Source organism: Marmota monax, unplaced genomic scaffold (genome assembly GCF_021218885.2).
Source record: "Marmota monax isolate L192 unplaced genomic scaffold, Marmota_monax_Labrador192_F-V1.1 WCK01_AAM20220418_F8-fsc00055, whole genome shotgun sequence".
NCBI classification, from domain to species: domain Eukaryota; kingdom Metazoa; phylum Chordata; class Mammalia; order Rodentia; family Sciuridae; genus Marmota; species Marmota monax.
The window spans coordinates 9,272,899-9,299,704 of NW_026695205.1; the positions used below are offsets into that span (position 1 = coordinate 9,272,899).

Sequence of the window (26,806 nt, forward strand, 5' to 3'; positions counted from 1 at the left end):
TGAATGCCTCTTGGGAAGTGGGCTATGGGTAGGGCCAGGGTGAGACTCAGAGGATAATTTTTCACTGACTCTACCTTCTTGAGAACAGTGGTTCTTAAACATTGGTGTGAATAAGAACCACCTGGAGGGCTCAGTGGTAGAGCACTTGCCTAGCATGTGTGAGGCACTGGGCTTGATTCTCAGCACTGCATATAAATAAATAAAATAAAGGTCCAACAATAACTAAAAAAATTTTTGAAAACCCACTGTAAAACATGTTTAAAGAAGAGATAGAGCTCAGGAGTTGGCACTGAAGGAGATTCATGGCTCTTCAGGTATGATCAGTCGATAAACACAATGTCATGTACCTTATGATGCAGCAATCCCAATCCAGGTATTTACCCAAATGAAACAAAAAATTTGTTCACCCTTCACACAAACACCTGTACATGTTTATAGCAACTTTGTTTATAATTATGTCTATGTAATTTTACATAATTAACTTTCAAATCCTGAAAATGACCAAATGCCCTTCAAATGGTAAAGGTATGAACTACCTGGGGTTCATCCTTACCAGGGAACCCTCCTCAGAAATAACAGAACTGAACTACAGCACAGCACGGTGGACCTGAAGAGCAGTACGCTAAGGGCAAGAAGGACACACGGGGTACGCAGATTTGATTCCATTCGTTTGACATTGGAACAGGCAAGACTACAGGGACAGAAAGTAGGTCACTGTGTCCGGGGACCCGGGGTTCATAACGGCCTGGCTGCAAGGGACAGAGAGGTGCGTGGGATTGACAGGACCCTTTACCTTGATTACGGTGCTGCTTACCCAACTGAATGCCAAAGGTCACAAAAGGAGACTTTATTACATATAAATTGTACCTCAACAAGAGACAACTCAGTGTGAAGGAAAGGACAGTGAAGGGTAAAAGTGGTTTATTCAGACTTAACCCATGGTGTAATCTGAGAGCAGAGCAGTTTCTAGATGTGGGCGGGTCCGATAGCAGATGCTCAAGGGTGGAATCATGCCGACTGATCTTTCCACAGGCCACAGTACTTCCATAGGCAGCTCGGGCCTCCGGAGAGCCGCCCTGCCACCAGGACACCCACACTTGGACTTGGGGTTCAACGGTGTTGGGCTAAGGTTTGCAGGGCTGTGGGTGACGCTGTCCTTCTTCTCACTATTTTTGCCTTTTGAGATAGCACTGTGGACATCTCTGTGACAGGGGCTGTGTGGAGCACAGGTCCAGGGGTTGGCAGTGAGGGGTGGCATGGCAGGGGGTGGCGTGCCGAGAGACAGGGGCTTTTCCAGGCCAGTGTTCCTAGGGGCAGAGGGCCAGTTGGCTCTTGTCATCTGTCTACATTGTCCTCCTCTCTCTGGGGACTTTCTCCAGCCCACACGCTCCCTGCCTGTTCCTAGAATTCCACCTTAAAACAAGCTGGATGTACTTACGGCCAATTTCTCAGCGTGGAAAAGTTTCACTTAGGCGATGACACACTGCAGTTGGACCCCGTTCACCCACATCTGGAAGCCACATGTCGACGGCAGCTGAATAAAAGTCGGCCCGGCAGACCTAGGGTGACATTTTTTTGCCAAACGCCAGCAAGCATGGACCTCACTGTCCTGTGGGTGCTCCTGCCGCTGGTCACCGTGGCCTGGGGCCAGTATGGCGACTGGTACCCGTACCAGCAGTACCAGCAGTACCAGGACTACAGCGACGACGGGTGGGTGAACCTGAACCGGCAGGGCTTCAGCTTCCAGTGTCCCCACGGGCAGGTCGTGGTGGCCGTGAGGAGCATCTTCAGCAAGAAGGAGGGCTCTGACCGGCAGTGGAACTATGCCTGCATGCCCACACCGCAGCGCCTGGGGGAGCCCACGGAGTGCTGGTGGGAGGAGATCAACAGGGCCGGCATGGAATGGTAAGGGCTGCGGGTGGGGCTCATGCCCCTGGGCCCTGGACTCTCAGGGGATGAGGTGCCCCCCGCCTGGCACATCCTGCACCGCGCCTTCCCTGCACCTTCCCCTGGCGTGCTTCAGGTGGGGCAGGGCTGCCCAGTGACAGACAGGACACAGACCCCAGGTGGCCACGGGCAGGTGGGCTCCCTGAGGTTTTGTTCCTTCCAGGGATAGAACCTACTCGTGATTGGGTCCAGGGGCTGGTGGGGTCTGCAGAATGGACGCGAACAGGAACTGAAATTGCTTAAGAAACGTTATGGTGACTTCACGCTGCCGTGACACTGGGATCCCATTTCCACTTTGTGATTTTTTTTAAACTATTTTACAAAAGCATTGGTCCACAGGAGTTGGGTGAAAAGAAACAATTGGACCCTCCACACAGAGAGTTTGAGAAATATTGATTTAGAGAAGTGACTGGGGAGAGGAGAGAGGAACTGGGCAGAGGCAAGAGAATGAGTGGTTTTCCGGCCCTGCCTCCATGTTCTCTCGGTTGTGGGGACCGAGAACCTTCTCTCTGCCTAAACCTAAAGTGGGTTCTGTTGCGGGGACAAGAGAGAGGCCTCAAGAGAGAGGCCCTGTCCTCCCCTGAGGGTATGGGACGGGTTCCAGCTTGCCCTTCCCCTAGTGGGAGCGAGTGGGGGTGACGGTCCCAGCCAGGTCCAGCTCCAGGGGCACTCGGTCAGAAGCCCATCTCAGCATCAGGTTTTCACAACACCTGGGTGGAGCCTGGGCTTCGGGGTCTGGGGCGGAGGGCAGAGGGCAGAGGCCAACCCGGGAGACAGGCCTGGGGAGCAGGAAGTCCACTGGCCAGCTGCCAGGGTGTGTCTGTGAGTGAGCCAGACGGCTCTATGGGGGCTGCAGTGGCACTGTGTGGAGTGGGGGTGGGGAGGCTCCATCATAAAACAGGGGTCACACGACCACAGTCCAAGAGGAAGAGACACCCGTGGGTGGAGGAGCCAGGTGAGAGGGGCCTCTGACAAAAACAGCTGCTGTTTATTGAGTGCTGACCCTAAGCAGGCACCAGGCTGAGCCTCTGTATGGATTATCTCATTTAATGCTCCAAACAAATCCATGAATCGTTCCATAGGTAGACAAACTGTGGTCTTAGAACTGGTGCTTCTCCTCAGCTGGGAAGCTGAGATTTGGATCCAGAAAGTCTTAGCTCCCAAGATGATGTGCTTAGCTGCAGTGACAGGCTCTGAGAGGCACTCCTGCCACCCAGCGAGGGCCCTGGCCCTGAAGCTCACCCTCTGTCTGCAGAGCCTGGGCCACAGGACCGGCGCCAGGCTAGCCCTTTATCCTGGGCGAGGCGGATCTCAAGCTCAGGGCCAGCCTGAAGGGCCAGCCTGGTTACTGCAGCTGAGCAGGGGCCCCGCTGGCCTGGGGAAGGGTGGGGAGGGATAGCTGTGGGCAGGGAGTTGGGCCCAGGGGCTGCCTGCACAGCCCTAGTGGGCCATCCTCGTCCATCCCTCTGCCTCTGGCAGGCAGATTTAACGGTCCCAAACCCCTTCAGACAGATGGGTGGCTCCAAGATCAGGCCTGCTTGAGGACAGGACAGAGTCCAGCACTCCCCGCAGCCAGGCTCGCTGCCGGCACGCAGCACGGAAATGACCTAGTTACACTGTCCCTCCAGGCCTCCGTCTCAGGCCCCTCTTGTGGGTAGGGCCTCGTTCTGACAGCCTTTGTAGGGCAGCCGTACAGGAGCACTCAGCCAAGCTCCTCAAACGCGGCAGGACAGCCCTGCACTGAGTTGGGAGGACTGGGCGTGGATCCTGGTGCTACTGACCATGTGCAACGTGACCTTGGCCCAGGGCTCCGCTCTCCAGGCTCCCAGCTCATTGGAAACAGGCACTCAGCCTGGGCAAGCTCTGCGGCCCGGGGAGGCACGGCGCACCCTGGAAGTGCCCTGCTTTTCTTGCTGTCTGCGGATCCTTTTGTCCTCCCTGCCAGAGAGGGAAGCCCACGATGTCTAGTCTTCAACGTGCCAACTCACGGCTGGTTTGTCAGGAACCCCCAAGAAAAGAGGGAGGAGGTGACGTCACAGGTTTGGTTTGGCCCCTGGGAGTCTAGAGACAAGCTGACCGCCGTCTCCCCTCCTCCTCTCCACATTCTGGTGTGCAGGGTCCAGTGACCCTTCCTTTCTCCCTTCCACCTGCACTTGACCTTCTCCCCCTCCGCTGATCACAGGCCGAACATGCAGAACAGCCTCTTTCCTGTGGGACTTGGCCACCCCAGACTGATGCCCATTAACCCCCAGGTAGTTTTTCAGATGATCATGACTTTGAGCTCAGACTCCAGTCTCAGTGAAATATTTGAAAGGAAAGAAATCACTGCAGACTGAAGGGATCACTCACGTCTGCCCATAGGCTGCCAGCTCTTGTCCTTTCTGGGGGAAGCGTCCATGGTTGTGTGCAACTTGGCTACCTTACAGAAGCAAATCAGCGTATGTTTTATTTTAAGAGGGGGAGGGTTGCAAACACAAGTGTGACAACAGTATTCAGGACCTGCCGGAGAACCTTGATAATGGGGCACCATCTCTAAAGGACACTGCCATCAGAGCCCCGTGCCTGTAAAGCCAGGGTCCCTCCTGTTTCTCTGCTGAAAACCCTGTCTTGGGATGCTGGATTCCGAAGCCCAGACGCCCACAATGATGGCCAGGAGGTGTGTGTTTGCCCTGAGGACAGGCCTGGGCTACTCCAGGGGATGTTCGCTGACTTGGGATGGCATGGCCCTGTGTAAAGCAAGACAAAGCTGGAATGTTCTAGGGAGGCTGAGACGCCGTGTGGTGGAAGGACCTGGGATCAGGGAGCCTGGACTCCTGGCTCCTGTTGTGTCATCTCTCAGCTCCGAGGCCTCAGAGAACTGAGAGAACATGGAGTCAGGGCAGGGAGAACCACTGCATTCTACTTGCCTTTGCCTCCACTCCTCTGTCTTCTGCTCCTTACCCTGGCACAGAAAGAGAGAGGAGGAGAGGATACCCACCTCACATGTCGGTAGAGGGCTTTAACGGGGATGCTACAGGAAAAGGTACCGAGTGCTCTAAAACAGGTCTGAATCCAGACCCTTGCCTGGCTCATGACTTCCTACCAATGGCAGCTCAGAAAGATCTAGTGAATGAGGCGTTTGATGAGGCCTCTTTCGGGCAAAGCAGATCTCACAGAACTGAATTTGGAGGAAGAGTGTCCTGTGTACAGGCACCGTTTATACTAGAGCTGAATTTATGAATTCGTCCACGACAGTTCAGACAATGAGAAGAGAAGAAGGAAAACTGCCCCTCAGGGCTGTGTCAGCTTCCAGGCCAATCGGAAGCTGGACTTGTCAGGCGGGAACTTGGTTTCCATAGGTGACTGTAGTGAAGCTCAAGGCTCTGCACCACCCAGGCCAGCTGCCCCCTTCCTGGTTCTGAGTCAGTGCAGGGCCCCGCCTTCCCTAGGTCAGCACGGCCCACCCTCTAAGCTTCCTCTACTGCAGTAATCGTATGGCCCAGGGGGTGCTGGTGTCCTTGGCCCCGTAAGCACGTGGTGAGTGATATGTCTCCTCAGTGCTGGAGGTGCTCCCAGTTCCAACCCCGGCCCCCATTCCCTGCAAGGTCACCGCGAAGGAGGTCACTTTGCTCTGTCTTTGATTCCCAGCCTTCCCGTGTCTACAACAAGAGCTGGGCTTTATTGTTCACACCTCTTTTGGTTTTCCACATGTGCCAAGATGCAGAATGGCCTTTGAAGTCCTCCTGAGGATCTCAGAGACACACCAGGGGGATTGCCAACGCATGTTCCTGCCGCAGGATGTGTCCCTGATTCAGTTTGCATTCTCCCATGGTCTTACTGTCTCCATAATTTGAAAAGTAGACCACTAAACTCTTTATTTCAAAAGCTATAAAGACCAAATGTCACACGGCATCTGGTTTGAATCCTGGAACAGAAAAAGGGCATTAGTAGAAAAACTGGTGAAATCCCAGTGAAGTCTGAAGATTGGGCTGGTTACTTCCTTACGGGTCACAAACACCCCCAGGTTCTGAAAGGGAGCCCCCAGGGCAGCCAGGATGGAGGGCAGACATCAATCTCGTGTGTTGTCTTTAAAGCTCTTAGGTAAGTGTAAAGCTTCTTCAAAATGAAAGGCTAACAGGCACATAAAACCGAAGGCTGTGGAGTACACCTGGGATTTAAAAGGCAAACTGACCATAGCCAAAACCAGGAATCGCAGGTCTGGAAGGCCCGGGGAACAGTCTTCTTACCCCACAGATTAGGAGGTGAAGCCCCAAGGAAGTAGCAGTCGAGAAGGCAGTGAAACAGGACATTACTGCAAGCTCTGTGGTCCTGACCCTGATCCATGTGGGGACGTGTGGCTTATGTCTAGTCCTTTCATACACTTTCCTCCATCCAGTGCTTACGGTCATTAACTTTGCAGACTGAAGGGATCTGAGCACAGGGTCTGTGCTCTGGACTAGGTCCTGTCCAGCCTTGTGGGCCTTCACCACCGCAGTGGAAAGCAGGCGTACTCGCTGTGTCTGTCTGAACAGACCAGGGCTCTGATGAAGGAGACCCATTGCCAACTCATTGCTCAGGAACGGCAGGGCAGCCAGCTGGACGTCCAGTGTCAGGGGCAGGGGAGAGGTGCTGATAAGGCCGTGGTGTGGGCTGAGCCAAAGAAGTCATCGAATCCACGAAGCGAGGACTTCTGAGGGCAAGAAGGCCGCGGAGGAGAGCAGGTTGGCAGATCTAGGACTCCTGCTGACCTTCCTTCCCTCCAAGTCACTCTCAGGACTGGGAACCCATTGTCTGGGAGCAAAGCGCTCTTGGCTCCTGTAAGGAAGGCAAAATCCACTTCTTCCTTCAGAGATTTGCCTGTCCCTGGGCTCCTGCCCGCTACGATCCTCCAATCAGTGAGAGACTTGCAGAGTTGGGAGATGTGTGTGTGCTTCTGAAGATCTAAGGACTTTGGAGTCAGACAGGAAATTCCCCAAACATAGCCCCAGCACGTCCTTGACCCAGCCAGGCCAACCCTCAAACCCTCAGTCTCTGCATCTACAGGCCCCACGGTGGTTGTGGGAATTAAATGAGGTAATGTGTGTATTTCACTTGCTGTGTGTCCTTAAGAAAATTATCTAGCCTCTCTAAACCTGCATTTACATTGTTGTGACCAACAATGACTGCTCTGTGGAAATCAGGGCTCATGGGGATAAACATCACATTGTCCACAACTTACAAAGTTGGAGCAGAAATCCAAATGGCTGGGTTACAGATTGTCTGATACCTATCGTTTTGCTTTTAAAGCACCTAATTCAATTATGATCTCTAAGCATTTTAAATGCACGTTATCAGTAGCTTGTTACAACTTAATGCACACTGAAGTAGCATTGGACCTTGCCTGAAAGGCCTGGAATTGCTTCCAGGAAGTGAACGCCTCTCACAAGATGCTCTGGGTCTTTTTAGGGCCTTTGTGGTAGTCTCCGCAACTTGTATTTTTCCAAAATGGGCCAGGGCCTCTGTTTTAGGGAGGTGTTCGCCCTCTATCTTGTGCCAGGTCTTTCCATCCAGAGAAGCTGCTCCGTGTCTTGATGCCTGGTCCCAACTGCTGACCTGAACCTGGCCGTGGACAGCAGGACTCGCGCCTAGTTGCAGGCAGGAGTGAGGCAGACTGGGCACAGCGGGGCTTTGCTCACGCCCTACCTTTGGGAGGAGGATGGGTCTAGGTGGTGACACTGTCACGCCACAGGCTGCTCAGTGACAGGACATGTTGTATGAGGTATATATTGACCTGTCACAAGGAAGACAAAGCAGTGTGAGCTGGAATGTCAAGGAAGGAGGACCTCTTGGAGTCGGAGGTGGGGATCTACTTTCTGAGGCTGGTCTCATGGTCCCCTGGAAGCATCCAACCCTGACGACTCTGATCGCAGGCCCCAAAGAAAGTGGTGTCAGGAAATCAGTGTGTAGCTCCTCTTTCTATTAAAGCATAAATATTTATGAGCATAGTAATAATAACTAGCTCTTCTCCTGCCTTTTAATAGCATGTGCAGACGGCTGACAAACAGCGTCTCTTCCCCTTCACATGATCCTGTCACTTCGCAGAGATGGGTACATGTGTCAGCAGAAGGGTGAGATGGATCGTGGAGTCATTGGGTTTGGGCATAAGAGAAAAATCCAGAACTCTAAAAGCTCCTTTGACCGGGCAACCTGCCTCCCAGCTGGGTTTGCCCCTGCCCTGCCCTCCCTGCCCGGTGGTCCCCACCCGTGCTCCACTCTCCATCTGCTTCTTATCTCCGATGTCCACCACCACGAGGTCTGCTCATCAGTACCAGACCTCCAGCAAGGATTTCAGATCTTGTGCAGCACCATCCACAGAGCAGGTTCTACGGAACGTTGGTGGAAAGACTTAATGAACCTTCCACAGTTCTGTGGACCAGGTTTTGAGAGCCTGTCAGCAACTTAAAGAATTATTCTGGGGAGAACAGAATTACCAAAAGTTAAAGCTTTAAGAGAATGAAGCCCTCCTGGTACAACTGAGAGCCCCATCCAGCTCCAGGAAATGGGAAGAAATTTGAGGGAGTTAGGGGGCCACGCCACACGGCCCCCACATCACAGGGAGCCAGTCGCTGGTCTGGATCACAGTCAGAACTGACCTGGCCCATCTCTGCAGTGGGGTCGGGGATAGAACAGCACACCTTGACTGCACCTGTATATTTGGGAGCTGGGAAGAAAACAACCAGCACAACCAGCCTGTCTGTTGTGTAAGACTTTGAGAGCTCTTGGCCACAGCGGTGCTGTGTCCCTTTACCCCCTTCTACACCCAAGCCGACCCCACTGCAGCTGCCAAGAGGTCACACTTTCTGTGAGTCTAACCTGGGCCCACCTCCCAGATCTGGCTTCCGCTGTCCTTCATGTCCAGTGGCCCTGGACTTGATGCAGAATCCAGACAAAATGAGAAAGCCTGGCCAGAGTGACCGGAAATAGGGCGATACAGACTTGATTTTCGTGCTCCCCCAAAGCTCACGGGCATGAGCTCTAGCCGAGGATAAATCCTAACTTGGATCCTGGGCCTTCAGTTACACCTCAGCATTATGTCATGGAATCCTCTCAGTGGCTTAGGTGGGGCTCCACAGAAGACGTTGAGGTCAGAGCTGGGCCCAGCTCTCTGTCTGCTGACCTCCAAGGGGCTCCTTCTCTGTGTCCTGCTGATTCTGTTTTGCTATTGCAGAGGCAGAAGAAATTTTCTGTCTGAAATTTGCTTTCAGAGTGATGGCCTGAGATTAGCCCTTTTCAGAAAGGCCATTTTCTGAGAACAATCTGAAAATGTTCTTGTCAGAGGAGGAGTAATTGCCCTGTGATTTCCCTCTAGAAAGTCTCTAGTATCAGGTGGAGCAGGGCTAATATTGCTGCGGTTTGTGACACTGAAATTGACTCTCAGGCTTCGGGGGGACGGTGAGAGAGCAGGGGAGAGAGTGAAGCAGGAGGCGCCTCTCTGGGTGAGTCCAACTCACCTGTCCTGCAGACCGCTCAGGAGAGACGCGTGGGTGCTGTGGAGTGAATCAGAGCCTCGGCACCTCCTTGCACCACTGTTTCTTTTGGAATTGAGCTGGGGTAACGGTAGCAGTGTAGGCCCTCCAGCTCCCCCCGCCCGGTCAGGCTCCCCCATTTCCTTTCTGTAGGCCTGGCCCCTGTGCCTACAATCCCGCAGCCGAGGTCAGTGTGCAGGTCTCACTGCACAAGAAGCTTTGCAAACAGTGACGGACAGAGAGAGCCGTGCAGGAGAGGGGCTTGTGGAGCAGAGCACCCCGGCGCCCCGCCCTCCGCAGGCCGCTGAGGGAGAAGGCGGGCACAGCCAGGCAGATGGCTCACCAGCTCCATGGAAACCCGTGGAGGGAGTTTCAGGGCCTTTCACAGACTCGAGTGATGGGCTCTTACAAGTCACTTCTGCCTCTGACATGGGAAACGGCTGGTCAGTCACAGTTCATCCATTCTTCCATTAACCTTGCAGGGCCAGGGTCAGGGCCTATAAGGAATGCAAAATAAAGATTAAATGACTATTTCCCACAGGACCGCACTTCCTCTGGAGGTGATAAGACATAACAAAGCATCTGTGCTACAGTGTGGGTGGCCAGACTCCCACAGCAGCGAGCTCTGCCTCAGGGAGGCAGCCGCTAGGGTGTATGGGAGTCCACCTGTCACTCGAGGGGAGTGGCTTCACCAAGTGCACCCCCAGCGACTGCAGACGAGATGAAATGCAATGAGAGCCTGCAGCTAGGTGCGCGGTGGTGCACACCTAATACCAGTGACTCAGGAGATAAGCCAGGAGGAGTGCAAGTTCAAAGCCAGCCTCAGCGACTTAGCAAGATCCTAAGCAACTTAGCAAGACACTGTCTCTAACTAAAAAATTAAAAAGGGCTGGGCCCCAGATCAGTGGTTAAGCACCCTGGGTTCAGTCCCTGGAACCAAACAATAATATTAATAATGACAGCCAGGAGAGATTTATTAAGCATCGAACACCACTCTCCTAGGAACCTTATGTGCACTGTCTTATGTGATCTGCACAGTGAGCTGGTAAGTATGTGCAACTATTCTGTCCACTTTACAGATGAGGACACTGAGGCCATTGGGGTAGGAAGCCAGGGTGTCAGGTGTCAGGGCTAACAGACCACTCTGCATGCCGAAATGCATCACTCCAAGACCCCGTCCTGGAAGGAATGATTCTCACTACCAGCTCCTGACCAGTCTCACTCTACCGAAAGGCAGCCTAACTGATGCCGGGAGCAGGTTGGCAGTTCACCCCCTGCTCCTAGGCCTGGCGCCTGTGGGGTCCAGTCGGTCTTCTCTGGGCAGTGTTACCTGAGGTGGTGTGTGAGAAGGTGACACAGCACGCTTCCCACTCGGGACCAACGGCTACCAGGCTGGCTGCCAGCCAGCGGGGAATTCGTGGAACTTGGCTTGCCCTCAGTACTCTACTCAGCGTATCTCCCTGCGTTTATTTCTACTTCAGGGAACTTACTGCCGTGGGAACCCTGTCTGCTGAGGGTTGCTGAGTGCCCAGGACCATGGGAGCCCTGGCACCGTGGCTCCAGGGAGGTCACAGCCCAGCCCAGTCCTGAGGGCTCTGTCAGAGGAAAGCCGCAGCCCAGCGCTGCAGAGAGGCAGAACCCAGCACCATGTGCTGCTCCTTCTCTCCCCAGATACACCGGAGCTTGGCTCTGACTCTTAGAGCTCCTGCTGAGGTCGCCTCTCCCCGACATTGCTAGGAATTGGGCAGCAGAGAGCATGCTGGGAGATGGGCCCCAGAGCTACCCACGGTGCTCCCCGCTAGTAGCCCAAATGTGCATGTGTGTAGTTGAGTACCCGGATACGGAACGAATGGAGAGGGAAGACGCCTTCCAACCAGGGAGAAGCAACCTAATTAATGTCTAGATTCCTCAGATCTACGAGTTCATTTCCAGCAATGAAAAAGAACAAATAAAATCCAGCTGCCAACGGTGTTGGTCTGCGTGCCTCTCCACGGCCAGCCCGGGCACTTACTGTCACCTTGCTTCTGAGACTTTCTGGGGACTTTTCTTTTCTGGACAAACAGGCTGTATCCCAGCAGCCATCAGGCTGAGTAACAAACCACCTGCTGTGCCCACTCTTGAAAGGGGACATCCACGGCAAGGATGAGTAGAAAATGCCAAGACATGGAGGTGGCTAAAGACCTATTTTGTAAGGGTTTGTTCTGGGGTTGAATGTGTCCTTCAAAGTTCACGTATGGGACACTTTATCCCCAAATCCATGTAGATGGTATCTGGAGGTGGGCCCATTGAGAGGCAGTCATGGGGCAGGGGCCCTATGATGGCAAATAGAGGCCCAAGCTGGCCTACTTGCTCTGCCTGGCCTGAGATGCCCTCCGCCACGTTAAGATGCGGCAAGAAAACCCTCACCAGAGCCCAGGACCAGGCGACTGGATTTCCCAGCCACCAGAACTACAGAAACCTCTCCTCTTTATAGACCACAGACCAGGGCGGTCCGTGAAGGTCATGTTTGTGTAAGGTGAGAACCCTCTGAGCAGCACCCTCATCGTCCCAGCAGAAAGGGGCAAAACTCAGGGTGCTGTGGGATTTGGGGGATGGGAGAAGGTGGTGCTGGAGATGGGACAGAGGAAGAAAGGTCTGCACTGCTCCAAGCCCACCCTTAGTGAGGACGGTGCCGTCAGATACAAGGGACAGTTCGGGGAGCAGCACAGCACAGCACAGCTGAGCGCAAGTGGACGGGGCGGAGCTGCCACGTGTGAGGAGCAGGGCGTGGTGCTAGGCCAGGAAGACCCTTCCGTCGGCCTGCTGCTCCGTTCCCTGCGGGGAGTGCTCCACCTTTCAGACCTCTCTGCAGCACTGGGGCAGCTGGGGACCCTGTGGCACTAGGGCTTGGACAAGGCTCCTGGACAACCCTGAGAACCTGGGGTGGTAGCCCTGGACAGACCCCTGCACACTTCTGGGCTTGGATGCTGTTAGCAGAGAATAGTCCATGGACTGAGTTCCTCCATTCTCTGGATTTATATGTGTCTCCTCCTCCTCCTCCTCCTCCTCCTCCTTTATTTATTTGTTCTAATTAGTTATGACAGCAGGATGCATTTTGGTTCATTGTACACAAATGGAGCACAACTTTTCATTTCTCTGGTCGTACATGATGTAGTCACACCGTATGTTTAGTCACACCTGTACCTAGGGTGATGAAGTCCATCTCATTCCACCATCTTTCCTGCCCCCATACCTCCTCTCCTCCTCTCTGCCCAAAGTTCCCCCATTCTTCCCAGGTCCTGTCCCTAATTATGCATCAGCATCTGCATATCAGAGAGAACATTCAGCCCAACACTTATTATAGCTTGTATTCTTGATAATTGCCATTCTGACAGGAGTGACATGAAATCTTAGAGTAATTTTGATTTGCATTTCTCTAATTACTAGAGGAGTTGAACATTTTTTCATATATTTGTGGATTGATTGTATATCTGCTTCTGAGAAATGTCTGTTCGGTTCCTCAGACCAATTATTGATTGGGTTATTTATTTTTTTGGTGAAAAGTTTTTTGAGCTCTTTGTGTATCTCGGAAATAGTGCACTATCTCATATGCGTGTAGTAAAGATGTTCTCCCACCTCTGAAGTTCAGTAAAATGATTAATATTATCTTTTACTTTAAATGGCCGGAAAAATATACAATGTTGCATTTGTAAAATTCATAACCACCCGTTTATGTATTCCTTCACCTAACTACATATCCATAGAGGTGCCTCGGGAGCAGTGTCCCCTAACTTCCTCCAGTTGAAAGACTCTGAGTCATTTGAATATTAATGGTGAGCATTTGTCATTTCTACATAACTTCTATTTTTTTGTATAAAAAGGGAATATATTGTTAGGATCAGGCCAGGGAAGGAGCTGGTGGTGTCAGGGGGATCTCGGGAAGGTCTGTTTGTGCATCAGCGTCTTAGGTTCTGGGTCGGCTCTCTCCTCCTCAGGTACCAGACGTGCTCCAACAACGGGCTGGTGGCGGGCTTCCAGAGCCGCTACTTCGAGTCGGTGCTGGACCGGGAGTGGCAGTTTTACTGCTGCCGCTACAGCAAGAGGTGCCCGTACTCCTGCTGGTGAGTCCCTCCTGACCCTGGGGCTGCAGGGAAGCCCCGTGAGGACGGGGGACCGCATTAGAATTGCTGCACTCCAGGGAGCTCGCAGCTGCCCAACGCGCCCTTCCTTCTCTGACCAGAAGGAAGACAACATGGAGCAAGGCCGGGCCTGACCCCAAGTGCCCAGCCACTTTCCAGGGGTGCTGAGCCTTGAGCTGAGGCCTGTGCTTCTTCCCTCCTCCATGCCAGCTCCCTGTCACATCCAAGGCTGCAAGACCCACTCGGGAGCCTGGATCCCCGCGTCCCCCTGGGAGAAACCAGCCCTGTCGTGGGTTAGTTCTAGGATATAGTTACAGACAGAAAAGGAGCTGCTGCTCTTTTCTGGATCAATTGGAAATCACAGCCTGTGAGGTTTTGTTCTTCTCCTCTCCGCGGCTCACGCCCAGTGTCCACCGACCTAAGTTTCCAGTGGACCAAGAGAATATGTTTGTTATTCACCCAGATAACTCAGTCCCACGTCCTTACAAGCCTGGTGTTTCTGCCTTGGACGAAGGGACCCAAAATGTCACAACACTTGAAGGCTGGTTCAGGCTAGTGATTCATCTCTGCGGTCTGATGCTTGGCAGGACCGCCTGGCGGGTTCTGTGTGCCTCTGCCATCAGACAGTGTTACTCCACAGAGGCCCAAGAGGCTTCGGTGTCCCTAGGGAGAGAGACAGCATGAAGCACTGACAGGGAACCCAGAGTCCCTTCAGTTGAGGTCTGTGGCTGCCTGAAGGAGCAGCTCCCTCCCCAGCTCCCCAGCTCCCCAACCTCCTTCCACAAAGCCTCCTGCACCTGCTCCTGGTGAGCAGGCACCGCCAGGGTCAGGGGTACCACCACCATGAGTCCCAAATCGAAGGTCCCAGCCAGGGAGTAGGTGGAAGGAGTCTCTGTGTGTCCTCCTGCAAGCCTCCTCTCTCTCCCTCCTCCCCTCCCCACAGCACAGCCTCTTACTCTCTGAACAGCCTCAGTGCTTTGGGGGACAGTGTCTTTGGGGGACAGAGGGGTGGTGCACTTAAGCAGGATTTGCAGAAGTTTGCCGGGTCTGGAGCCCTGCCCTCCCTCAAGGGCATCCATGGGTGATGGCTGGGAACCAGGTGTTTGAGGGCTTCCGAGCTTCCGATGCATCTGTTCCAGAGGTGCACTGTCTTCAAAGAGAGGATGAAGGTTCCAGAGAGGAGAGGAGAGGGGGTGAGAGACCGCCAGCCTGCTGGGGCCTGAGGAGTGGCCTTCTGCTGTGTCCCTGCCCCATCTGCTTGTCTCAGGATGGAACCAGGCTCCCTCTGGCATTCAAAGCCTTCAAGATGTAAATAAGCTACCTGGGCAGCAAGCACAGCTGGTCCTTGACAATTTTCTGGGCAAGGCTCCTGAGGAGTGACAGGGGATGGGGTCAGGGTGCCTCTGACCCGTCCTGGGTGCTCCTCTTCTCAGGATCTGCTGTGTTCCGTGAGCCTGTGCGCCTGGTTGTTCTGCCCAGGCGTCCACGTGCCTCTGATTAATCAGGTTAGTGCACGGGCGGTCATGTTTCTCAACAAGATGGATTTATCGGTTTGTGTCCTGTCGCTGGGCCTGGTGTTGTGGACTTGTGCCGACAGGTGTGGGATCATCCCGCCTCAGCACTGAGACTCCACGCGGAGTGGCTTACGGTGGACTTCCTCAGAAGGGCAGGGCAAGCGGACTCTGAGGGGAGTCCCCTGGGTGTGCCTGCACTTGGAGGGCTCTGCTTCTCTACGCTGTTAGAGCTGAGAGCTGCCCTGGCCACAGGAAATGGTGCCTGTCCAAGGAAACCTCGAAGAAGCGGCAGAATGGGCGTCTACTGAGCACCGGGGCAGGCTGTGAGACTCACTGCCCACGCGTGTCTAGACATTTCAGGGGCAGACTTGAATCGCCTCAGTCTCGGCGTTCTAGAGCGTCTTTCTAAATCGGATGAGACCTCTAGGGCACATTCCTTCAGCATCTCAGCATATGGCCTGGCACAAAGTCGGCCCCTAATAAATCTGTGAAATGAGTAACTGCCCGTTGCTCGGCCTAGGGCCGGGCGCTGGGGAGGACTGGCGGCTGTGATGGAGCTTTGCAGTCGGCAAAGACATCTTTTGTGTGCATGATTTTACTGAATCCTTTTAACAGCCTTGCCGAGGGAAGTGAGAACTGGGTCCAGCACTTTCCCACAGTGAAATGCTGATGACTCTCTGACACAAAACCTCCCCTTACATCCCTGTAACTGGCTGGTCTCCCTCCAGGGAACTCGGCTCGCACAGTGGGGACCACCCTCTTCCCCTTGGAAAGCATCGTGCACTGTTTTGAACTAGCAAAGTGTCCAGCATCTCTGTGCTGAGAGCATTTAGGGATTTGGACATACCACCACTCTGGGCTGGAAAAAACAGATCACGAGCCAACTCCCAAATGAGTGCAGGATTTATTTGTTTGGTGGGAACCAAGGTGCCGCTCTGAGGTGGGCCTGTGCCGGCTCTGGCTGGGCAGTGCGGCTCGCTCATCCTGGCTAGAGAGCACATTCCTGATGGATGTGGACACACCGTGACCCAACGGTCCCCACCGGATCGGACGAGCGTGTGAACTTGCATGTATTTATTTGTGAGGGAGAATTTAAATTCCTGGTCCAGTGGTCTGCAAACCACAAACACGTGTCCCTGGAGGCACCCCAGCCCTTCAGAGACCTCTGGGCTCACTTCCACACTCCCAGCAGGCCCAGCTGCTGCTCCTCCACGCCAGCCTGTCTCCTGGCCGGGCAGGGACCGAGGGTGTCCCCGGAGCCAGAGGCCTGCACTGAGCAATTGTTTCCTTTTCTAAATGGTCTGCGGTCTTTAGTGGGTTCTCTGGAAAATATATCTTGGCAGGAAAATAAGGCATCAACTTGCCTGACCCTTACATCTCCCTTCATCCCAGGGGTTCTGCGCCTCTCGGACGTCACATTCCCCACTCCTAGCTCCCCATCTCCGTCCCCAAGTCCCAAGCCAGAGTGTGGTTTTCCCGAGGTCCTGGACAGCCCTAGTTAGAATCGGTGAAGCTGCCCATTGCTTTCTCTCCCTCTCCAGAGCATCCAGTCCAAGCTCAGGGCCTGTCCTCAGGTCCATAGCTCAGTGCAGGACGGGGTGGGTCTGCCAGCCCTCTCCCCGTCCTGCTGTGTCAGGGACAGGAAGGACTCACAGGTCCCTCCGTTGTGCTGTCGCCCTGCCCCTGGAGGGTAGCCTGTGATACCAGCTTTCCCAGAGGCCTGGTGGGAGGGCAGTTCTTTGTGGATTCCTCCCCAAGAGCTGGAAGTGTTGGGAATCCCCAGGGTTTGAGGCCCCACTAACAGCCTCACCTTGTGCGGCACAAGCCACCAGGCCCTCCTGCCCAACAGCAGCCCCTCTGGGCAGAACGGGTCCTCCATTTCCTCAACCGGAGTGGCCGTGTCACTACTGAGCCATGTTCATAATTCAGACCTATTCTTGCTGCTACACACGGCCAGGGCCTCCCCGCCACGTCCCCCTCCCGGGACTCAAACCTCAGACACAGGAATTTCCGATGCGTCTGGCGGCTCACCCGAGTCTGGGTCCTCTGGAGGCTGGGAGTGCCGAGGCCCCGCGGGCAGATCTGGTCCTCATTCCGCCTCGTGGGCCTCACCCCTCTACTGGGCTCCAGAGGCGACCATTCAGCTCTCCACACAGTAACTGCTCACCAGTCCCCCGCGAACGTGAGTGGATATAAAGTGAGCAGAATTTGTAGATGTGGGTTGAGCTCCCGGTGGGGAGGAGGAGGGCGGCTTTTGCTGTGGAAGGGAGCCTGTGCTCGTGTGTCGGTCGCGGAACCTCACACACAGAAGCTGCGACACTATTACACAGAGCGGGAGATGAGGGCAGAGGCTGCGACCTTCTTCGGAGGGCTGAGCAGGGCCATCTCTTTGCACAGCACCGAGCCGTCTCTCACCTGGTGAGGAAAGAAGAGACCTCCAGGAGCAGCAGCAGAGCCAGGAGGTGGTCACTTTAGTGGAGGGGGCCATTGGCGTAACGTCATGTGGCTGATGAAGTCAATGAGTCACCACAAAGGTGCTTGCCGACCAGGCCTGGGCTGGGACAGAGCGCCAGAAACTCTGTTCCAAGAGAGCAATGTGAAGAATGCTCAGGGACGTTCCTCTTCCCATGTAAGCCGGAGATATCCCTGGGACTGTGTTCCCTGGGTCGTGACACTCACCGAACTGATGAAACATGAACCCCCAGATGCCACCAGAAGACGGCCAGGGGCGACGGACACTCGTTCTCCCATCCCAGCTCCAGGGTGCAGGCAGAGGTCTTGGTCCTTCAGTCCCACTGGCCAAGCCCAGCCCTCTGCGGGTAACCAGGGTACTTATTCCTTCATGGGCACCTTTCTTTATAGGGTTTTATTTTTCCTATGTTTGCAAAAATAATTTAAATGGTTCTGTTGCAACACCTGTTGGTGACACCAGGGCATCACCGAAGCAGACAAGGCAGCCTCGTCGGACAGGTTCTCGTTCCCAGCTGCTTCGCTGGAAAATCTCTGTAGAGAGGGTGGATCATGAGCAGGCTGGGGTTACCCAAGAAAGCTCTCGGTGATTTGCTGTCAGGATGGGGCATCTTCTTGCTGGCTGAGTGTGGAGCATCAAGCCTACCGGTGTGGGGTTCCCCCGACCTCTCCTACACAGGCTCCGAGAAGGAGTGCGTGGGTCCACGTGCCGATGACCCTGAGCTCACCGTGTGGCCATCAGCAGGAAGCACGACACAGTTACAGTATTTTAATCAAATGCTGAATATGTGGGGCTGGCCTGCCCGAGGACATCAGAACAGGATATTTAAAATCAGGCACTAGTCAGGTCCACAAGTTAAGCAAAGCCACCTTCCTGACCTCCTCCCTCCATCATGCCAAGCTGAAGGCTTCTTTGAAATGTGGGTCAAGGCTCAGTATGAAGTGGCTGTGCCAACATTTCCCTGAAGTGACCTGGAAATCCACAAGAAAGCTGGACCACCCCTGTCCTAAGGAAGGCCAATGCCACATCCCACAGGCGTCTCCCCGACTAGTCCCTACACCCTGTCCCTCTCAGTGTCTAGCTCTGAAAGTTCAAATTCTTTCTTCTCTCAGAGGAGCTATTGATTACAGGGCCTTTCATTTATTAGGAGAGAGAGAGAGAGGGAGGAGAAGGAACGAGATCATCAACAACTAAATGGAGACATCCATCTGGTTCCAAAATACAGCCTCCTGGGCCACATTGAAGCACAAGTTCTTGGACTGGGAGATAGCTCAGTTAGTAGAGTGCATACCTTGCATGCACAAGGCCCTGGGTTCTAATCCCAATGCCACAAAAAAAAAATAAGTAAATAAACAAATTCTTGCTATGGGTGGTGTTTGGGAGGTTCTCTTCCTACAATGATGGAGTCATGTCTCCCTCCACATTCTTGGTTTCAGAAAGTAGGGGTGATTTCTGTCAATACCCAACTTCTTTTACTATCTCCCTTACTCAGGATTTTGGAAGCAATTCTAAACTTGACCTCATGGTTTTATGATACAAAACAAAGCAATAGCCAAACATCAAACAAAACCAAACCCAACTGGGACCAGTGAGCATGTGTTACACCTTCCCCAGAACATTCTAGAAACCCCCTGGGCAGCATCCCTGTCTACAGAAGGCTTCTCAGATGCATTGTCCAGTTGGGCAGGCAGCCTTGGGTCTGTCTGTGATCAGACATGAAGTCATAGAGTCCTCATTAATGAAAGCATTGCACCATCTTTTCCCCCTTGGGGGCTTAAAGCTTCTTGATGTTTATCAAAATATGCAAGTTTTTCTTCCCCACTTAATTCCAAATATATTTAACTATCCAAGTAATCAGAGGGCAAATTGTAGTGGCCAATAAAAACTTAAGAAATGAAAATCTAGCGTGATTATTTCCAAATAGTTTTGGCAATTGAATTTAGCCTAATTCACTATTGCCAAATATAGCACACTCTCTTGGCAGAAGTGAAAACATGATTGGTTATTAACCTTTTTACCTCATGTGCAAACAGTTTTGTTCTGGAAAGCATTTTATGTTCCCTGAAATAAAAGGATTTCCCTCATAAAAAACTCATTGGCAATATTCATGTTCTCAGTAATCCCCTCTTTTTGGGGAGGGGGGTAAACATTAGCTCAGCCCTATTAGAATCTTCAAGGATCACAAAGCAGTGGGATTCAAACGAGGCCCTATTAGATCTACGGAGGGGACAGTTAACTGACATTTTCATTAGAAATAGGAAGTCCATGGGGTCTGGGGTTGTGGCTCAGTGGCAGAGCGCTTGCCTAGCATGTGTGAGGCACTGAGTTTGATTCTCAGCACTGGAAAGAAAGAAAGAAAGAAAGAAAGAGAGAAAGAAAGAAAGGAAGGAAGGAAGGAAGGAAGGAAGGAAGGAAGGAAGGAAGGAGGGAAGGTTGGTTTTAAAAAACAAATATTTAACAAAAAAGAAAAAGAGAGAGAGAGAGAGAGGAAGTCCTGCTTTCAGGTCTCTGTAGAGGCCCCAATGGGCCCCTGAACTAACAGCCTGGTTCTCCTTCATCTGCACATCAAGCAGACACACGCAGCCTGCTCTGGCCTGGGCTTGGCGTCTGATAGAGCATAATCATGTCTAGAGAAAGATAAATGATAGAAGGAGGGGAGATGAGCAATGTGGATGGAGTGACCATGAGCCAGGGGTGGCCTTGGTTTCTGCTCCTGTCCGGAACTCCTGGGCTGACCACTGTCCTGCTGCACCCAAACCAGGATCCTCCAAGGACCCCTGCAGCTGAAAACTCAGGCTTCTCAAGATTTCATGACCACCCTTATAATCTTAAGAAGGAAGATCATCGGTCTACGGTGGGGAAGATCTTTCCACCATCGATATGCAATGACCTGGTCAACCTAAACCAAATGGAATTACTGGTGCTCACTCACTAGCTGTTTCCTGGGCAGCCCTGGGGATGTGGATAGACTTCAAGAACCCACTTCACACTGAAAAGACTCTCTTGGTCTGAAGACCCCAGGATCAAAGCCCTTATGAGAACCCAGGGGCTCTAGATTTACTCTGGGATGAACCATAAGAAGCCTACTCAAGGGAAACCTAGAATTGACCCTACCTTGGGGAAGAAAGAAGGAAAAAGAGGAAGAAGAGGAAGAAACAAATATCTTTAATGATTCCACATCTGGTATTTACCATAAGGTGGCTTCCATTCTTTTATAAGAACAGGAAACAGATTAAATGACTCTCCCAAGGACATTTATTTATTTTGCAAATATTTACTATGTACCAGGAACTGTTTTAGTTGCCAGAGAAACGTACACAACAAAAACTTCACATTTGTGGCGCTCACATTTTAGTTGAAGAATTTTGAACACTTTTTCAATTGTGACCCATGATAAGAAATATGTATTAAACTATCACAAAATAGGTCCATCACATCAATATACATATACATACAAAAAATCTACATCTACATACTAACTGATCTTTATTGCATGCAATGCATTCTCTGATATCTTCTGTTCTTTTTATTTCTTCCTTTTTAAAAGTGGTCATAGCCAAATCAATTTTATGATCTAATAATGAGTCATGATCCACATTCTGTAAGCATCATCCCAGGTGGCTTGACTAGAACGTTACTATTTGATGCTGCTTCCAAGCCTGGGAAGTCTGTGCCTCTTCTTGTGCAGCCAGGAACTGGGGGGTGGGGATGGGAGATGGCTGCTGCCCCTGGGGCCCCAGATGTCCCCCTCGCCTCTCTCCATACTGTTTTCTCCTTGCTCCCTGCCATCATGGTCAGCTTGATCTTTTCCCCCTGCCCTCGTTGTTTCTCCCACAGGCTGACGACAGAATACCCAGGCCACTATGGGGAGGAAATAGACATGATTTCCTACAACTACGATTACTACATGCGAGGAGCAACCACCACTTTCTCTGCTGTGGAGAGGTGAGATGGGGACCCCTTCCCCGGGGTCGGGGGCAGCAGAGGTAGGAACCGGTCCTAGTTGACATCATGCCTGCAGGAACAGCTGGCTGGGCTTTCCCTCCCTGAGTTTCCTGCTCGGTCAAGGGCTAGCCCAGGAGTTGGCTGGACAGCAGGAGGAAAGGAGAGGTGAGCTGGTATGAGGAGCTCTGTTCACAGGGCGGCTCCCCTGGGAGACGAGGGTGGATCCCACCTGCTCCCAGAGGAGTCCTAAACCTGGTGTCCCTTGATGTCCCCCGCTCTTCCCCACATTGATTTCAAAGAGCACTTCTCTCACCAAGCATCAAAAGAAGAAGGCAAAAATTGTTGGCAGAGTGTCCACTGTCACACTGGACCCTGTCCAATCCTGATGCGACATGACCCCCACTTTGGGAAGGAAGAGGGGAGAGGAGAGGCATGGGAGAGAAGGAATACAATGGCCTACTGTCTTAGTCGGTGGGTAGCTGTAACATAAAACCTTAGGCTAGGTAATTTATGAAAAACAGAAAGTTATCGCTCACCTTCTGGAGGCTAAGAAGCCCAAGGTCAAGGTGCCAGCAGATTCCGTGTCTGGGAAGGACTGTTCTATGCTGTAAAGGACACTTCCTGAGTCCTCACAGGCAGACTGGACAAGGCAGCTCCTTTTCAGCCTCTGTATTAGGGCACTAATCCCAGGGGTGAGGGCAGAGCCCCTAAGACTTAGTCACCTCCCAAGAGACTCCACCTCTTAATGCTAGTACACCAGGTTTCAGGTTCCAGACGATGAATCTGGGGTGAGGCACTAACAGACCCCAGGGCACCCACTAAACATAATTACAATGAAAAAGGAATACCTCAATCCTTGACAATGCTAGGATTTTTTTTTCATGAAAGAGGAAACTTTAATCTAAAGAAGAAAGAAAAAAAGTGAGCTTTTAAAATTCCCTCTCTCATGGTCAGCTCCCAACCCTATCTAGAATACATCAAGACAAAACAATAAGAAAACAAAAATCAAAATTCCTGCAGATATGTCCTTCCCCTGGAGTTCGGCCCAGTTCCACTATGATATAGAGAGGTACAGGGTATTCAGGGGTCAAAGATGGGCTTGCCTACTTTTAATAAGGTGGTGGTCACTCTGTACAGAAATGAATTCCTAGAAAATGACCAGTGCATATTTTGCAAACTGAATAAAACTTACATTAGCTCGTTAGATAACTATGCTGAATTTGAGTGCGACTTATCTATTGCGTATACTTATGTTTTCAAATGAGATTACACCTCCTTTTACCGAAGATAACTTATTTAAGATGGCATAGAGGTTTTTTGTTTTTTAAGAAAGACATTAAGTAGCTCTGGAAAAGCCCAGTAGATATTGGAGGCTCCATGAAGAACAAAACACCCACAGGAGAGACCCACAGTTATCATAACTTAACTCGCTTAGTTACCTATTTTCTAAAAAGAGCAACTTAGAGAATATTACTTAGAATGAAACCCGTTTCATCAATGAGAAGAAACAGCTGAATGATGCGACGCACAACAAAAATATTTAAACAAAAGGAAGGCCAAGAACTCAGTGAACAAGGGAAACTGTGCCATTGGGCAGGGAGGTGTTCCCCACAGTGCAACAGGCAACTGCCGCATAGTAGGGTGTCCAGTGCTCCTAACAATGTCTCCAGGTCAGAAAGAAATTGATTCTGCATTTCCTGGGTAAGAAGGCAGAAAAGAATACAGTACAGAGAGAAGGGCATCCAATATGATTGCAAAATAAATATATTTTGGCAGTTCAAATGTGCAATTCCTGATGGTTTGGAAATGTTCGGTCTTATGGATAACCTAGAATCATAGAAAACTGAGGAATGCATCATTGCATTGTTTAAAAATAAATACCCCCCCCCAAAAAAAATGAGTATACCCATGCAATTTTGCTGCTGTCGCTAATATCAGCAACTTAAGGATCTCTAAGTTGGGTTTCTTGGCCCTTGTGAAGATGCTGAGGCCCAGGTCGGAGGGTACGGCCCAAGAGACTCCCTGGGCACCTGCCCGCCTTCATATGCAAATCATGGTGGTTCCCTCTTAGTAAAGAACTAGGGGCCTGGCACGACCACTGTGGACATCTGGAGACAGACAGACAGAGGTGTGTCCTGTGGTTCTGCATGTGAAGCCCACACATTAGATGTCACTAGTGTCCCATCCCCAGTTGTGATAAGCAAAACTGTTTGCAGACATTGCCAAATATTCACTAGAGAGCAAATGCATCCCTGGATGAAAACCCTGTCCTGGAAGGAAACCAGAGATTGAGCCTGGGGGGAGAGCTTGCTCCTCTGAGGACCAAGAATTTCTCTTGGCATCGATTAGGCAATTAGTTAACTAAAAATCAGTTAATTTTTCTTAAAAATCAGTACAAATGCTGGGCCGTAAAGTCTGATTTACCTCTGTTTCTTGGTACATAGGTACACAAGACTGGCCGCCAATCTGCTAAATATCTAAACAAGCCATGTCCCCTGTTGACATTTGTAGAAACACACACCAACGAATAGCTGATAGGTCATCCAGAGCCTCAGAGGCTTGCGCTGGGCGTCTCCTCCCTACTGCCCTACACAGGTACCTGGAGCAGTGGGCAGCGCTGGGAAGCCTGCGTGGGCTGCTCCAGCGGGCGCATCGTCTCCCCAGAACCGGTGGTCATCCCACTTCCCATTCAGAAGCTGTCTCTGAGTCAAAGGATCCCAGGGTGCTCTGGGAGGGTTTGAATGATTGAATAAAGGGAAACTATTTTTGCCCTTTATCGGGACTGGGCAAAGGGTATGACAGCTTCGTCCTCTGGTGGGATGAGGGGCACCTTGCTGGGGGGCAGCATGGTGTGAGGTCCAGCAGACTGGGAGTCTGACACCATCACCTATGACTCGTGTTCCCTAAAAGCCATCACTTAGCCCTCCCAGCCTGCCCCTGCCCCTCAACCCAAATCAAGTGAGATACTGAGAGAGCAGGCTGGGTGCGCTGGAGGGGCTTCCAGTCCCGTCACCAGTGACACTGTTAAATGGTGCTGGGTCAGCAGAGCGTCGGGCAGGGTGGCACCCAAGAGATTGTTATTAAATGGTTGAATGAAGACATGGCCCTGTTCTTAGCAAGGAACCTTCCCTGACATGCAGCCACACCATGGTTCTCAAAGTTGAGCAATTCTGTGTCCGCTTGGGCCCCCCCCCCCACTTGGACTCAAGGGCCATTCCATTTCCTGTGTTCCAGAAGGCAGGCCTTTCCTTTTCACCTGGGGAGGGGGGGTCCTGCGTGGTCCCCTCCCTTCATTTCTCTGCTTAGTGCTTTCTTAGAGACACACAGGAGTGCAGGGTGGGCTGGCACAGTGAGCACTCAGTCAAGAGGGGTTCCACGAGAGCACAGTGGCCCCAGAGAAAGAAGGTTCGTCACAGCGGGAGGCAGAGGGTGTCAAACAAGTGCTTTCACCACGCCGCTAGCTAGCCTCTGGTCCTTGAGGTGCTCGGGGGATGCTGTGGGGAGCTGGCCACCAGGGAGGAACAGGAGCCTCTGTGTGGCTGGACCCTCACTGTCCCCTTGCAAGGGGCAGCCAGGCCTCCCGCAGAGGTGTCGGTTCTCTGGAGACTTCATGGACAAGTCCTCCAAGGACACGGTGAGCTTTGGTGTCCCTGCACTCCCAGCTCCATCCTGTTCCCCAGCAGGTTCTTCCCCTGGTGGGTGACTCAGGGACGCTTCCCCTGGTGGGTGGCTCTTCTCACTGACGTTCCTTTCCCACTGTCCCCACAGGGATCGCCAGTGGAAGTTCATCATGTGCCGCATGACAGACTACAACTGCGAATTTGCAAATGCTTAGATCTGCCCCTGCCAGACCTGGGCGAAGGGAAGGGGCCGGGAGTCCCAGTGTCCTGCGTGTGACGTCAGCTGGAACCCACCCCCCCCACCAGCTGTTTCTGCCGCTCTTTCTTCTCCCTGATGCGGGAACAGCTGTGCCAGCCGCCTGGGCCCTTCTCATGGCACCGCATTTATAAGGACATCCACAATTAAGCCGCGTTTCTCGCTTTCAACGTATTCCGTAGCAACTGTCTCCCATGACCGTCGACACTCCCTGCTGGCACGTGCCCACTGGGCTCCCAGGCCGCCTCCTGGGCCCTGGCTCGCCTGGCTGCTGCTTTACTGTAAAATGAGCTTTGAGTTCAGCACAGTGACCTGGGAGGGAGGGAAGGAGAGGGCGGTGGGCAGAGCTTGGGGAGGGGTGTAGCACAGGTGCTCTAAGCTAAGTCTGTTGGAATGACACCCAGGGTCCTCACAAAGCAGGCCTCTGCCTTGAAGTGACGTGTTTCCACCCCCCTCCACAGGGCCTCTGTGCTCCAGGGGACCTGCAGGTGAAAGGGGGGGGTGGAGGGGGTGAGGGCAGAGTTGAACCTCCTCAACTCAAAGGTGAAGGTCCGTCTACCACAATGAGGACGCGTGCAGGGGCCACGGAGCCGTAGAATCATGTCAAGAGAAGGTCGGAGAGTGGGACTCAGACTGGGAGCTTGGCGAGATGAGCGTGGCCGGGTCGCTCTGGGGAATGGGAAGTAGTGTGGGGTTACTGGCAGCCAGAGGCATGCCCAGGACTCCCGGGGCGGGGGGGGGGCAGGGGGGCTGGCACATGCCTGCAGCCCTGGGGCCTCTGGCCAAGCCTCCTGCACTGGGCCTGGGTGTCTGGGTGGGAAAGGTGGCCTTGAGGATTCCTGCCTAGGTTAGCACGGGTGTCCTCTGCTGAGGTGAGACTCTCTCTTCCTCCCATGATATGTCTGTCCCTGGCCCTTTGTACTCTCTTCCTCATAAAAGGAATAAAGTTTTAACATTACTGTGCTGCAAACATCAAGGGTCCGTCTTGCTCCCTCCCCCTCCCCTTTCTGATTAGTCATTCACTCATTCTGCAAACCCAGCTCAGCCTTGTGATTCGCCCAGGACCCTGGAACACAAAGATGACGCTGGTAGAGTCGGGATCAGGTAGATCGAGTGCCCGGTGCTGGCTTTACCGGAGGATCCCAGAGACGGGAACACATTCTCTGCCTCTGAGCCTGGCTGTTTCTCCCCCGGGGCTCCCTTCAGCCATCCAGACCCGGATGTGTCACAGCGGTTTTAACCACAGGAAGCCCCTATTTCCTTGACCCAAACAGTTTGCCTTTTCCCATCTGTGCTGCCCTCCCTTCTTCCTCTCTACCAGGAACGGAGGTACTAGGCATGTACCTTCCACACGCCCCCCGAGGTGGCCAAGATCACGAACCTCAGTCCTCAAGGAGGGTGACTGCATCTCCCACTGCCAGCACCCACCATCTTGATGGGCAAGATGGAGCT

At 52.6% G+C, this 26,806-nt stretch overlaps 1 protein-coding gene across 1 annotated transcript; it reads left to right on the forward strand.

Moving 5' to 3' along the window:
- The first annotated feature begins 1,474 nt into the window (after positions 1-1,474).
- Dpt (dermatopontin) lies at positions 1,475-26,324 on the forward strand. The gene is made up of 4 exons (XM_046430231.2): positions 1,475-1,905; positions 13,406-13,531; positions 21,371-21,478; positions 25,247-26,324. The coding sequence occupies exons 1-4, from the start codon at positions 1,595-1,597 to the stop codon at positions 25,311-25,313; spliced, it is 612 nt and encodes a 203-aa protein (XP_046286187.1). The 5' UTR covers positions 1,475-1,594; the 3' UTR covers positions 25,314-26,324.
- The last annotated feature ends 482 nt before the right edge of the window (positions 26,325-26,806 follow it).

Bases quoted from the DNA above. Each gene is read 5' to 3' on its own strand.
- Dpt (XM_046430231.2), top strand. From the start codon at position 1,595: ATGGACCTCACTGTCCTGTGGGTGCTCCTGCCGCTGGTCACCGTGGCC. The intron at 1,906-13,405 runs GTAAGGGCTGCG...TCTCCTCCTCAG, and splicing joins AACAGGGCCGGCATGGAATG to GTACCAGACGTGCTCCAACA. The intron at 21,479-25,246 runs GTGAGATGGGGA...CTGTCCCCACAG, and splicing joins ACTTTCTCTGCTGTGGAGAG to GGATCGCCAGTGGAAGTTCA.